The 15,100-nt window shown below is 37.0% G+C and overlaps 2 protein-coding genes across 2 annotated transcripts; one reads left to right on the top strand and one right to left on the bottom strand.

Annotated features, from left to right (window-relative positions):
* Nucleotides 1-209: 209 nt before the first annotated feature.
* LOC109086716 (survival motor neuron protein 1) lies at nucleotides 210-3,053 on the top strand. Its single transcript, XM_042757371.1, has 9 exons — nucleotides 210-368; nucleotides 623-694; nucleotides 799-918; nucleotides 1,005-1,199; nucleotides 2,099-2,263; nucleotides 2,386-2,460; nucleotides 2,586-2,696; nucleotides 2,796-2,877; nucleotides 2,958-3,053. Exons 1-8 carry the CDS (start codon nucleotides 321-323, stop codon nucleotides 2,850-2,852), a joined length of 843 nt encoding a protein of 280 aa, XP_042613305.1. The 5' UTR covers nucleotides 210-320; the 3' UTR covers nucleotides 2,853-2,877; nucleotides 2,958-3,053.
* A 1,679-nt stretch (nucleotides 3,054-4,732) lies between these two features.
* Nucleotides 4,733-14,634, bottom strand: nos2a (nitric oxide synthase 2a, inducible). Its single transcript, XM_042757322.1, has 26 exons — nucleotides 14,551-14,634; nucleotides 14,327-14,444; nucleotides 14,131-14,244; nucleotides 13,790-13,938; nucleotides 13,161-13,323; nucleotides 12,977-13,068; nucleotides 10,776-10,917; nucleotides 10,491-10,630; nucleotides 10,168-10,342; nucleotides 9,974-10,075; nucleotides 9,614-9,808; nucleotides 9,144-9,226; nucleotides 8,902-9,046; nucleotides 8,701-8,805; nucleotides 8,060-8,109; nucleotides 7,800-7,975; nucleotides 7,587-7,706; nucleotides 7,393-7,471; nucleotides 7,122-7,312; nucleotides 6,837-7,003; nucleotides 6,507-6,717; nucleotides 6,312-6,399; nucleotides 6,076-6,197; nucleotides 5,715-5,863; nucleotides 5,352-5,546; nucleotides 4,733-5,245 (listed from the first exon to the last, which is right to left on the bottom strand). Exons 2-26 carry the CDS (start codon nucleotides 14,378-14,380, stop codon nucleotides 5,207-5,209), a joined length of 3,246 nt encoding a protein of 1,081 aa, XP_042613256.1. The 5' UTR covers nucleotides 14,381-14,444; nucleotides 14,551-14,634; the 3' UTR covers nucleotides 4,733-5,206.
* Between the last annotated feature and the right edge of the window lie 466 nt (nucleotides 14,635-15,100).

Genomic DNA, 15,100 nt, shown 5'->3' with positions numbered 1-15,100 from the left:
GTTTATGAAAACCAACTGTTTCGTATGCGTGGTTATATATTACTGTCAAGTAATAAACACTTTACAGTATATTTGATTTGTTAACGGTGCTCAGCGCATCAGTAATCGAACTTCTGAAAGAAACAGTTGTCGAACTGTTCAGTCCGAATCCTGAGCGAATCGTTCACATCGTTTTAGATCCGTTTGTTGAAAAGATTCGACTCAAAAGAACGGGCATCGTTAGTGTCGCATGGTTTGAGCGTCATCAGCAGCTGGCGTACATCAGTGGCGCACGTTGCAATTGTGAAATTTTGATTTACGGTTTTAAATATTAAATTCCCATGGCGAATGGTGCAGAAGAAGTTATATTTTGTCGTGGGACGGGTGAAGTGAGTATTAAACCATTTTAAAAGTGATTCGATTGAGCTACACTGGCTTGTGTAAAAAAATAACAGATTGTTTTGCTCGTCAGCTAGCATGGTGTTAGCTGCACATTAAAAGCCCAGTCCGATATTTCTAGTTTGCAGTGCTTTTGTTTTGTGGTTTTGGTCTTAAAGTTAATTGGAGTAACAACATCTGAGAAATATGTAACAGAAATCTTTCTGCAGAGTTCATTGGCCAGTGATCTCTTTTCTCTTTTCAGAGTGATGATTCTGACATTTGGGATGATACAGCTTTAATTAAAGCATATGATAAAGCGGTTGCGTCGTTCAAGGTAAATAACGCTTTAAAGACATGCGACCATCGCATTGTACTTCGCTTCTTCAGTAACCCTGATGTTTTTCTCTCTGCTCCTCCTCCTCCTCCTTTACCATATAGATTGCACTGAAAGGAGAGGATAATGTGACACCACACGAAAAAGATAACCCTGGGAAGAAGCGGAAAAACAACAAAAAGAGTAAAAGCAGAAAAAGATGTAACGCAGCACCTGATAAAGAGGTAATCATGAAAAGTGTCAGTACTTATTGATTTGAAGTGTCCAGATAATACAAGTCAATGCAGATGAGCTGAAATGTGTTCTACAGTGGCAAGTTGGGGACTCCTGTTATGCGTTCTGGTCTGAAGATGGCAACTTGTATGCTGCTACGATTTCCTCAATCGACCAGGAGAAGGGCACCTGTGTGGTCTGTTATACTGAGTATGGTAATGAGGAAGAGCAGAACCTCAGTGAACTTCTGACAGAGGCTTCAGATTTGGATGAAGACGGTCAAAAAAACAGCAGATGTATGTAGAAAACGTGACACCGCTTTTAATTAGACACTCTAGTCATTTGAGAGATTTAAGAAATGGTTCACCCAAAAAGAAAAAAATTGCATAAATGTATTTACCTACAGGCTATTCAAGTCGTAGATGAGGTTTATTTATTTTTTTTAATTTCTTCATCGGAACAGAAATTTGGCCTCACATCACTTGCTCACCAATGGATCCTCTGCAGTGAATGGGTGCCGTCAGAATGAGAATCCAAACGGCTGATTAAAACATCACAATAATCTGCATGACTCCAGTCCATCAATTAACATCTTGTGAAGCAAAAAGCTGCATGTGTGTAAGAACAAATTCTTCATTAAGGTGTTTTTAACTTTAAACCATCGCTTCTGACCAAATCCATAGTACCGCTTCTTCCAGTGAAGAAGAGAGAAATCTCTGAGAAGAGAAAAGGGAAATCTCCCATTCTCCTCTCACAACAAAATCTAGCAGCGTATTTGTCTGGAACTGTTTTTGCTTGTTTTTTCTCTCCTGATTCAGGTGACGGAACCTTTTTACTGGAGAAAAGCAATATTATGGAAAGAGGACTTGTATTTTACCCGGAAGCAGTGATTTGAAGTTAAACATGTAGCTTTCCGCTTCACAAGTAATGATAACTGATGGACTGGAGCCGTGTTGTGGATTATTGTGATGTTTTTATCAGCTGATTGAACGCTCATTCACTGCAGAGGATCTATTGATGAGCAAATGATGTACTGCTAAATTTCTCCAAATCTGTTCTGATGAGGAAACAAACTCCTCGACATCTTGAATGGCATAACAGCGAGTACATTTTTATCAGGTTTTTTATTTTTGGGTGAACTATTCCTTTAATAATGCGGTTGTATAATATTGCTTTTCATTTGTCTAACTGCAGGTCAAAGAGGCTGGGTCTTCGACAGAGGAGAGTGATCGATCTTTTACCCCACAGCAGTCCGGTCATCAGAAGCACAAATCTAAAGGCAGATCTCCCATGGGACCTCCAACATGGGTTCCTGGTTTCCCACCTGGACCCCCACCAGGACCTCATTTCCAAAAGGTGAATATTGAGCGCTGTGATGCTCTCTTTTCTTGTTATAAAAGGCAGTACGCAACATTGCATTAGCTTGTCAGTTAAATGGTTTTAATATTGCATCACACAAAATACTCTGTTTTCTACAGATGGATGGTAGACGATCAGAAGGTCCTGGACCTTTCTTCCCTGGATGGCCTCCCATGATTCCACCCGGTCCCCCAGTAAGAGCCAGCTGGAAATAAGCATATTCTTACATGAAAAGTGATCTAGTAATGGCATTTTAAGAAGCACATACAGCTTTTTATGGGAGCAAATCAACTAAAATGTGAAATTATTGCTGGTCCAGATGATCCCGCCACCTCCACCGATGAGTCCAGACTCTCTAGAGGATGATGAAGCTTTGGGCAGTATGCTTATTTCCTGGTACATGAGTGGCTATCACACGGGATACTATCTGGTACAGTTTTACCATTTGGAACTTCTTGCCATTCACAAGTGTCTTTTCATGCACATGGTTGTTTTTCAATCAGAGCTCATACTCTTGTCTCGTTCACAGGGTTTAAAACAAGGTCGTAGAGAGGCTGCTGCATCTAAGAAGTCACATCGGAAATAAAGACCCAGCAGTTGGTTTTTTGTTGGTAAATTTTCACCTTTAACAAATTGCTTTGTGCCCAAATTTCTTGTTTAGGTTTACTGAATGACTTTTTTTTCCATATAGAGCGGGATATGAACATGATGCTGCAGCAGACTTGATTCCGTGTTCTATTTTGTATTGTTTGTAAATAAATGAATTAAAAGTAATTGTGCTCTTTTCCAAAGTGTGTTTTTATTAAGAGATCACTTTAGAGACTACATACAAATAAGTTTGGTAGCTTGATCAAGCAATACAAATTTACATTTAATTCAGATTTCATTCAGCATTGATTTGCTGAATGTCACTGATGTGGCTGAAGTCAAAAATCTTCAAAAATTCAAGGTCATAGTATTAGGTCTTTGTCTTTATTACAACAAGCCCCTATAAATTGTAATTTGATGAAATCGTGTATTGTGGATGTTATAACATGCACTGGTCTTAAACCAAGTGTCTGGTGCTTTAGATGTCTTAAATTTATATATATATATATATATATATAATATATAAATTTATATATATATATATATATATATATAATATGGCAATAAATTAAGGTAAACTTATTATTTTAATTCAATTTTTTTCTTTTAAGAACCAGGGTTCACACAGACTTGACAAACCTTTATATATGAGGTACCCTAATTTAAAAATGTGATTTCTTAGACCTGGAAATGAATGTAATTTTAAAGTTCCATGGGCATTTTTATAATGAATATACAACAGTGGGGGACCTTGGGATTGAAAACCACTGGTCTCTGATAAGTTGGCATCTCTCGTTTAACAAACTCTTCCTCCTTGCCATATCTGGTATGGGCTTTAGTTTGTAATGGTATACTTCCTGTGAAATCCATCCGAGGAGACTGATCTTCTCCTCATCATCTGGCTGGTGTCAGGTTGCAGCTGGCAGTTGTCAATCGTAAAGCTGGATCTGCTGCACTCTCTGGCACCCTCGGCATGAGCATCCTGAGACACAAACAGGAAAGCAAATTCAGAAAGATTAGTGTAGCTGTTACTCGTATTATTTTAAAGCATTTCAATATTTTCTTGGACTTTTGTGGCAATTCTGGCAAGCTAATGTAGACTAGTTTATGAAATGATCGAATGCTTGTCTAAAAGGCTTTTAGTTTGTGTCTGAGTAACAAACATACATTCATTTTGTTCATAAATATTGAACAAACACTTATTTTGCTTACCTGTGGCCATTTCTGTCTCTGAAGAGGTCAGTGTTGGGCGAAGCTTCTCACTGAACTGACCTGTGGGTTAACTCATGGCAGTACTGTCACGTGACACCTCAGTGGAAATTGCATTCAATTGTGTGGTGCCTAAACATTACTTAACGCTACTGAAATTTTTTTCTTTCTTCCTATTCCCGCAATGATCTTTGTCTCTTTTGTTCTCTGTTTAGATAAGAATTTTTAGAGTAACTGGTTTTCTGGGTGTTTCCTTCTCATTCGCTTTCACTATCATTCTTCTCTAGAATGTCTCTCTGATTAGCTGCGTTTTGCAGTTCTGCATCTTCCACTTTCAATTTAGTTCAATCTTGCTAATTCCACTCATGTCACAGCACGATATAGAATGTTCATAACCATTTGTTTCATTTTGTTTGGTTACTTTTACTATGGCTGTGTGCCTTTGGAACAACATGAAAGAATATGAAGAAATAAGAGATTTACCTTCTACTGTTTGATTACTTATTTAGATGTGATTGTGTTAAAACAGTATATCTGTTTAATTCCTTTGTTTCATTGTGTCTTTAATCACACTAAATTTTATTTTGCACTGTGATTAGATTTCATTGCACCCCCCACAAACACACACTTTATCCAAATTTGACCATTTTTTTTTTATTTATTCAATTAGACAAAGATACATTTCATTTACATTTATTTTATGTCTTTACCTAAATCAAGTCCATTTCATTATAAATTATCTAAGAACGATCATTAATAAAATAAAATATAATTATCAAATGCTAGCTGCTTATTGCTTAGAACAGTTAAGTCGGCATGTCTCAAAAGTCATACAGTACATAGAAGGCATTAGAAAATGTCAGAAGTAACTTTCAGAAATGAAATAAAAACAAAAGAAATGAGCTCAATAAAATAAAGCCATATATTTTCCTCTTAAAATAGAGCATTTTAAATCACAGAGCTTTGCCCATCATACAATAAGGGTACATGTGTAATTAATCCTCCCGTTTGTCCATACTGACACAGAGAAGTTATATTTACATCAGTTTAAAACTGTTCAAGAATATACACAGTGAAAGCACATTTGAATCACAGTAGTTAAAAGTGCATTTTTTCTTCATGTGATGCAGCAGATCTCTGCCATTAAGCTCCAAAAATGTCTTCATGGTATCTCTTCTCAACCTGCCAAAAATAAATAAATAAAAGATGATGGCATGAGTTCACTGGTCACAAGGCAGTTCATATTAAGATCGAAACTAATGAGTCTAAATGCATTTTGCGAGCTCACCTTCATCCTCTCCAGATATTCTCCAGCTTCTGCGATGGCCATGCCTGTTTTACTTGCCAGGATATCTTGCAAAGTGCAAGCAACATCTCGGGCCATGTTCATGCCACCGCAGACATACAGATGGCCTGCGTTTTTGTGTAGAACCTCCACGGCTTTTTCAGAGAGCTGCTCCCTCAAGACATCCTGCACATACATCTGCTCCAAACAACACAAGCTTACAGTTACAGACTGAAGACACCAACTGATCCCAGTGTAAATGCATTTGATGAACAAAATAGACTGACTGGATGGAACTGGATTTTGACACAAACATAACCATTATTTCTAGTAAAATACAGCATGAACGGAACTTCAGAGACGTACCTTTGGTTTACCAGGTTGCCGAGAGTAAGCTGCCTTGACATCGCCCAGAATGCCATCAAGTCTCAACTTCAGCGTTTCTACTTTATACAGATGGTCTGTTTCTGAATCACGACACCCAAATAGCAGTGTCATAGGACTAATTTGAAGACCTAAAAATGAGTGGGTTAAATAAGACAAACTATTTAGGACAAAATCGTTAAAGATTTAAAAGAGAAACTAAAGACAAATACAATCTTAAATAAAATACTGGATACTGTGATAACTGTTTTGGGTAGAACCTCATTGAATCTTAAGACATTATATGCTTTTTTTGTCTGAATTTCATGAAAACGTAAAAACTAAATTAGGTCGCATAGATTACCTGTCTTTTTCATGTCGTGGAAGCGCTGTTGCCAGAAGCTGCGGAAAGGAGCAATACCACTACCAGCTCCTATCAGAAGAACTGGAGTGCTGGGGTCTTCTGGGAGATGGAATCCACCCGAGCTGAAATAACGAGCAAGTCAAGTTTTCTGTTTTATTAAGATATGGAATACAGAAAGCCAAAATGCCATTTTATTTAAAATGAGATATTTATATTCAGCTTTTAACTATCAGTACCGGTGAACAAAGCAGGGAACTGTGTGTCCTCTTTTGATGGTGTTAAACCATGTGCTGCAGGTGCCCAGATGCAGTGGGCCCTTTCCACCTACAGTAAAACAGAACAGACCATTATCCTCATTTATGGTGAAACTTGGCTTTCAGTTATTGTCTAATGTCTTTGTTTTGTATGTTTGTTATAAGTTAGTATCATACCCTGGGTGTGGTACTCCACCACAGATACTGTGAGGTGTAGTTCGTTCGGATGACGGTCCAATGAGGAGCTGACCGAGTACAGACGAGGCTTCAGCAGAGGAAGCTGGCTGAGAAGGAAGGTGGCAGGGACCTTCAGAGAAGCAAATTCTTCGAGCACCTCCAAGAAGGTGGGCCTGTAGAAATCTTTCCATGTAGAGTATTCCTGGAAATCCTATGGAGAAATGGAGGAATCTTGTAAATGCATCCACTGAAAATATGTGTCATTTCGTACAAAATCATGAACATGTGCCCCATTTAAATTCTTAAAAAGGACGAATGTAGCGCAATTACAGATGCAAGTGCTTCAAGTCGTTTGCGATCCTCTTCCTGACCCGCCACTGTAGAGAGTTTGCGCAGCAGGCTTTGCGAAGGTGGAGTTGTGACATCAAGGAAGTATGTAAGAGCCTGCACCAGTGTGCAAGCAGGGATACGATCATCTGTCAGCCATCTCTTTTCCTCTGAAAGACACCATGGGAAAGATCCATAAAAAATAAGCTTGAATTTTGGGGCTCAACAGAAACACTTCCCAACTAGAATTGTATATAGTTTATTATAACTGCCATTAGTGATAGTTACCATGGCTAGAGTCTGAAAGGGACTCCAGGTGAAAACTCTGGTTGACTGGAGGGGCATCTGGGAGGTGCTTCAAAATACCATCCACCAGCTCTTGAGAATTCTCTGGAAAAATCCCCACATGATCTCCAGGGGCAAAGTTCAAGGCCTCTGTGTTTCCATCTGTCTTCAGCTCAACCAGGATAGTAGAACGACTGAAAAAGGAATAAATAAGTTTAAATAAACAGCGCTGTCAAAAATGTTTACAAGTTTTAGTGAAGTTGTTGGATCAAACCTTGATTGAGCGCACTGCAGTTTCTGCCTTCTTTTCAGCGTCATAGGAAACACAGTTTTAGAGTGAAGAGCTGACAGTGCTGTAAAAAAAGAAGATACATGCATATAAATACCGTGAAATCAAATTTATTGAGGTTTGATAAAATTTTATTGACTGAATTATTAGGGTTTTGATAAGTAGAGGTAGATTTGTACCTGTAACTCGGTCCAGAGTGCAACTGTTATGCTGCACTCTGTATCTCTGTGGGTCCCAGTCGTCCGACTGTTGCTCAACAGCTTTCAGCTGTTTTTTAATGTTAAACTCCTCACATGCATCTAAATTAAAAACACATGTGTCATTTGTTTGCTATAGTGGTAGCAGATGTATTTATTTGTTTCCTTGAATCATAATTTCCAAGCCCTTGCTAACCTTAAAAGCAGTGCAAGCCCAAGCAGAGAAAGCCTCATCCTGCCCATTAAGTTCATCTCCCTCCCCTGTGGCAGTCAGACGCTTGGCCCCCAACTCAGCAAGCTTGTCATCCACAGCATGGGCAAAGGCACAGAATTGTGGGTACACACGTGAGCCAAGGCCAAACACGCTGTACCTGTAGTGAGAAGAACATGTCAGGGCTTCTGCTCTACAACAGAATATTTACAGGTGATGATCTTTGCAGTGCTAGGATACAAACCTGACGGTGTTTTTCAGGTTTTGCAAGCTGAAAAGCTGCTTCTTGAAACTCTGGGGGAAAGAAAATGATAATAAAATGTTTAGAATTTGCAATGAACCACAATCAACTTTGAATTCCTCTAGAAATTATTATTTTTATACACTACTGTTCAAATGTTTGGAGTCAGTAAGGCTTTTATAATGTTACAAAAAAAATCTATTTTAAATCAATGTTGTTCTTTTGAACTTCATGTTCACCAAAATCACATCATGGTTTCTACTGAAATATTATGCGGCACAACTGTTTTCAACATTATTAATAATATGACAAGTTTCTTAAACTCCAAGTCAGCATGTAAGAATGATTTCTGGAGGGTCATGTGACACCAAAGCCTGGAATAATGTCTGCTGAAAATTCAGCTTTGCCATCACAGAAATTATTTACAATATATTAAAATAGAAAATAGTTTTTTTAAATGGTAATAATATTTCACATTATAAGAATGTTACTGTATTTTTATCAAATAAATGCAACCTTGCTGAGCATAAGAGACTTCAAAAATCTTACTGAAAAAAATGATCTTACTGGTCCAAACTTTTGAATGGTGGTATACTGATTTCATATATTTATATATACAATTATTTGCAATATTATGACCATACCACTCCATTTCCTGGGCTTTCCCCATTGCCGAAAGTACTGGTGACCACCATCAGAAGGCTCTCTGTCTCAAGCTCACTGAAATCATAGTCCTCCATGCATACCAGCTATATTAGGAAACACCAACAAATGTTGCTTTTCATATACTGATCTGGTATTAATACAATATTTGAGAAGCATTTTTTAAAGACAGCATTTCTTACCTTGGAGTCGAAGGCACGGTTGAGCATGGTGTTCAGTTTTTTGGCAAAGGTCAGTGACTTCCCTGTTTCTGTAGCATAGAGAACAGTGCAGCACACCCTCTTGGCCATGACTGCTTTGATGAGCATTTGAGAAAAAAACACTGCTCTAAAAAGAAAGAACACATATTTTGATGTTATGGCATTGGTAGTTGGCATGAATGTAGTGCAGTGTTGTTTTGTTTGGAAAAGCTGCTGGTCTTTACCTTATGAGTCCTTTGAAGCTGACCTTACATCTTCGAAGACCTTTCTTCTCATCTTTCCACTTGTGTGTTAGCCATGCATCAGCCTTCAAAAACACCACAAATTTACACCGTGTTCACACTGCTAATTTCAAAGTTTTCTTTATAGACACAAAAGTTTTGTATTTTTTTGTCACATGATCCTTCAGAATTCATTCTAATATGCTGATTTGCTATGATTAATCTTTTTCATGACACTTTGATGATTAGACAGTTCAAAAGAACAGTGTTTATTTCCAACAGAAATCTTTTGTAACATTATGAATGTATTTACTCTCTCTTGATCAGTTTAATGCATCCTTGATAGATACAAGTATTAATTTCTTTCAAAAGAAAACAAATCTTCAAACTTTTGAACAGTAGTGTATCTGGACAGGGGTACCTGTCTTGTTCATAAGTTATGTCTGATGATGATTAATCAGAAAGTCTGATACCTGGTAGTAGAAGAAGGGGGAAAGGATGTAGTTGAGCATCTCCTGATGGTACACGGGGGTGAGGGAGCCAGACATGGGCGGGACCAACCACACCCAATCAGCTGGACAGCCTCCACGTAGACGAACTTCTGTCTCCAAATGCAGCATGAAAGACTCGCTGGCTGAATGGTGGTCCGTGATGGTGACCTTATTTTTCTGCACACAAATGTAGCAATATTAAGACCAATAAATATCTAAATGGCTTTAAAATCTTTCCTAAATCTATTTTCATGAATTTTGTTTCAGAAACTATAACAGTGAGACTGCAGGATCTTAAATCAATATGCATATCAATATTTCTACCATATATTTCATCTTTACCTGGTAGCTATGAATCACTGCAACATTAATAGCCACAAGTGCTTGGTCTTTCCACAATGAAGACAGTTTGCGTGTCTCTAAGCCCATTAGCTGGCCGACCCGCTACAGGATATAAAGCAGTAAAAGCAAAACATTAGTATTAAAAGTTGCGGGATGTGTAATGCTATCGTCGTGAGACAGTGAAGCCGAACTACCTCCAAAATGTTGTAGCGCTGGCTGTCACAGAAGTCCCTGACTCCGATCTCTGTGCCCATGTACCAGCCATTGAATGGACATGCTGTGAATTCCAGACCACCAATTTCCATGAGCATGTTGGCCACTGCAGGAATTGCATACCACTTGAGGTTTAGATCTTTGAACCATTCATACCTGAACAAAAGCAGAACATAACACTGTCTGATTACAGAATAACACGTAAATATATATATTTTATATATAACTATACAAAACTTGTTACCTTAAAAAATTTAGAAATCAAATATATCCCCCTTTCCATGGAATGACCCAAATCACTTACTCTGGGTGCTCTATTGGGACCTCCATGATCAGTTCTGGAGGAATATCAAAAACTTCAGGGTCCTCTCCATTCGCCTGCAGGACCAGTGGAAGCACATCAAACTGACCATACTTTGGCTTCCATCCCAGGTGAATGCACACCTATAGAAATAGTGAAAATTTCCAGCAGTTTTCATATGTGAATATTTCTTAATAGATGCAAAAATTTGGTTGACAGATGCCATTTAAAATATATATTTTTTTTTTAAATATTACTTCTGTTACTATATACTTCTGTTTTGGTTACCTGTGTAAACTCCACACTTGATGGGTCTCCAATCACACTACCATCTTCCATCTGATAGCCTGCGTACTTTATAAGCTGACTGTTCCACACACGGAAATCATGCTCTCCGTCTGTTCTTTTAGGGAACACAGTGATGGTAGATCTACCAAAACCAAAAGGAAAATGAGCGGTCCTCAATTAATCAAAGTCATTGTCATATTTAATGGTACACTGGACTTGGACAAAATAAACTTGGATAAAAATAAAATATTTTTGTCCTATATTTTCCTAATGACAATTTTATGGTTTATATAGGCTTCTACGAACACTTTTTCCCCATTTTTATCACTGAATAAGGCAGGAAAATATTTTATAGTTTCTATATTAAATGATATGTCAATTAGCACTGCGTTATTCATATACTTTATTTATTTATTACCTGGAGATGACTTGAAAAACACACATAAACCATATATTTTCACAACCGTGTTTATTGTCTTTACGTTTCATCAGTAAAAATGTTAGTGAAAATTTAGCATATTTTTTTCCTGAAAGATATATTAACGGGGGCAGTTGTGGCCTAATGGTTAGAGAATTGGACTTGTAACCAGAAGGTCACAGGTTCGAGTCTCTGTGCTGGCAGGAGTTGTAGGTGGGAGGGAGTGAATGCACAGCGCTCTCTTCCACCCTCAACACCCATGGCTGAAGTGCCCTTGAGCAAGGCACTGAACCCCCAGTTACTCCCCGGGCGCTGGATATATAGCTGCCCACTGCTCCGGGTGTGTGTTCACGGTGTGTACACTTCTCACTGCTGTGTGTGTGCACTTGGATGGGTTAAATCCAGAGCACCGATTCCGAGTATGGGTTACCATACTTGGCAAATGTCACGACTTTCACTTTCACTTCACTTTCAACAGCAATTACAGAACATAACACAATTTAACATAACATCCAGTTTAAATAAATTTACTTGCACATACTAGGCAATTTAAAATAAATATTACATGTAGCCTACAATTTGGGGTCAGTAAGATTTGGAATTATTATTTTTTTTTTTAAGTCTCAAACAAAACAAGTATTAAAACATTTAAAAACACATACAAAAAAAAAAAAAAAAAAAACGGAAAAGCAGCAATATTATGAATTATAACAATTAAAAATAATTATTTTATATATTAATATATTTAAAAATGTAATTTAAAATGCATTTTGAAAAATTCATTTTCAGCATCATTACTCCAGTCTTCAGTGTCACATGATCCTTCAGAATTAATTCTAATATCATTTGCTGCTCAAGAAACATTTATTATTATTGGTACTTCATATTTGTGTGGAAACCGAGATGCATTTATCAGAATTAATTTTATATAACAATGTTTTAATGTAATGTAATAATGTGGCAATGGTTGTCTGGAAAGAACGCTGTCTGTGGTTCTGTCTTTCAACATTTGCGTGTGTTTCGATGAGCAGGAGAAATGGTTCTATCCAACGCAATTATTCGTTAATATAATCTATTTTTCCACTTAGAAGCTTATTTAATTCACCGAATTACTTGATAAATAAATAAAATTATTTATTTTATATTTATAATTATATTTTATGATAATGATTTCATTATTATGGGTCTGTTCTTTTACATGATCGACATTTTAGGGGGTGATTGCTTATTTCCCGTGAAAACCTTCCGTGCAGGGGACGAATTTACATTTTATTAAAATTAAATAGGCTATTTACTTTCGTTCTTGCTATTCGATAGCCTACATTTTGAGAACATTTTAACGGGCATAGAAGTGTATTTTGTATGTTACATGACTAAAAACTATTATTATTGCAGTATGTTTTTAAAAACACGTATACATTCAGAACAGGATTCGAATAGAATTCTATTTTAAATATGACAGAAATATTTATTTTTCTATAACAGCAAAACCGCCATAGGCCTACCCTGTAAACTCAATAATAATAATAATAATAATATAACAACAAAAACAATAATAATATAAATTATACAATTTAGTTTCTAATTCCAGAGTTATAAAGAGGTGCAAAGATTTTTTTTTTTTTACTTTTAAAATTACAATGGTCTTTTCTGTTTCTTTTTCAAAACTGCGTCACGGCATTTGCTGTTGTATCAAGACTTTCTGCGGCGATAAATCGCCCACACAATAATATACTAGTTACAGGATTGATGATGACTATAGCCATAAATAAATTCAACTTACCTCAAGTTTCCTCCATTGGTGGCATAATAAATATGAGTACACAAGGCATGAAACATGTCCTTGGCGGTCTTGCACTGACGCGCATCGAAAAGCTGTAGAAGAGACATAGGCCTACTTAGTATAAACGCCTAACATTGATGTATAAGTGCTAGCCATAATGTCCGCGAAAAATAGGCTATCAAACCTGTAAATTGGCCCACTGGATCCTGCCAATGCACCTCGGCGCGTTTCTCCAAGCATATTTGGCCCCAAAAGTGAGCTCATCTGTAGTGAGTGTGTAGGAGCCAGTCAGGGTGATCTCCAGTGTGACCCTGTCAATCCGAGCCTGGTGCTCCGTTTGATTCGGGCTGCGCAAATGGTAAGAACAGGTTATTCACCTTGTAAAGTAAACCAACTGTCACATTTCCATCCCTGGTTTAAAAGACGAACGAAATATAATCGTTTCTTTTTTCTTTAATAAAGAGTAAATCTTTTATTCTACTTTGACGGGTTCCTGAAACCATAAGAAAACGCAGTTGATAGGAACTCCGCCTCTCCACCCACACAATCATATCTTAATACGCCTGCGTGATGACTTAAGCTTGTCAAGAGTGCTTAATTTTCAGTCAGACTGGATGGTGAGAAGGTCCCGTTACATACTGTATAAAATTACATTTTAAGTCTGACCTACAATATCATTCATTGGAATACTTGCCGTGGTTTCATTGTAATGCAATTAAAATAGGCTAATATTTATTATTATTATTATTATTATTATTATTATTATTATTATTATTATTATTATCATTATTGTACAGAGTACATTGCTCTTACATTTTGAATGATTTGTAGTACTGATCGATGAAATTCAATGCCTGGTTGAGGATGTCATCTGAGGAAGGTGTGATCTTGGAAGGACCATGCATCAGAGTTTTGGGATTCATGATGGAGCCTTCACAAGTTTTGGAATTGCAGGCCATATTCTGGAGGGGGAAAAATAAATACATATTTAAAGTATTTTTTCTTGTTTTGCAAAATCAGTAAAACTGCATTCACATTTACATTTTTAGTTGATATTGTAACATATCACTTTATTGTGTTAAGCTAAAGAACATTGTTCTCTTTAGTTCAGAACTGTTATAAACATGCAGTTTAAGATTGCAATTTAAAGATACCTTAACAGCTTTGTGATGCAGCGTATCTTGGTGGATCGAGCCATCCGTGTAGTTTCGCAAATGAACAGCAAATGGACATCGAACTGGCCGGTCGACTGACCTTTCCACTTTCAGCTAGAGTTAAAAAAAAAAAAATCTGTTAATCAATCTGAAGGACACAATAAATGTCTAGCAAAATATAAGATGGGTTACTGACCTTAGTCTGCACAGTGGGTTTGTCTTTTACTGAGGTTTGAGCTTGTTTTCCCATCCTGCTGAAAATTTTATTGCTGCCAAATTCTAATAATGTCTATGAGATTGCAGTTACAGTGTTGCTATAACATCAAAAACAATGCAGAGTGATTAATACCTGGTGAAAACAAGTAAAAACACAATATGCTAGGATAATGAAATAGAAAGAAACAAAAATTAATTATTTACTTTTTCCAAGTCTACGGTTTCTGTCTCAGTACCTAAACAGCAGTAGTACTCTGTTTCATATTCTGGTCATCTGTATTTATATCCGAATATATAGTCACCAAGGATGCACTGGGCGGATCATTGTCTACTATCACTGCAGGGTGTGAGATGTAATGGAATCTGTACCAACCAAGATTTCTTGATGCTTAAAAGGGAAGGACCATACAATCATAGAAACTTCCTCAATCTTTTTAAAAATGCATTTCCTTTTTCCTTTACTTTATAAATAGTACATATAGCCTATAGCCAAGTTGTGCTTTGAACCCCAAAAGACAGAAGACTATGAAAAGTAAAACTCTTATGAACTATATGATTTTCCCCAGATTTTCAGCATTGCAGGCAAGAGGAAAATGTTGCTGGAAAATAAAAATATTAGATATAAAGCAAATTAGAAATAATTAAAAAATGATTATGATGTGACTATACGATGATGCTTGCAGGGCATTGTTTGAGGGGCACTGTGTGCTACAGTTATGAAAACAGTTGTGTGTGTGTGTAGTATCCAGCATCT

Source organism: Cyprinus carpio, chromosome A5, assembly GCF_018340385.1.
Source record: "Cyprinus carpio isolate SPL01 chromosome A5, ASM1834038v1, whole genome shotgun sequence".
Taxonomy (NCBI): domain Eukaryota; kingdom Metazoa; phylum Chordata; class Actinopteri; order Cypriniformes; family Cyprinidae; genus Cyprinus; species Cyprinus carpio.
This window is presented reverse-complemented; position numbering and strand designations above follow the sequence as displayed.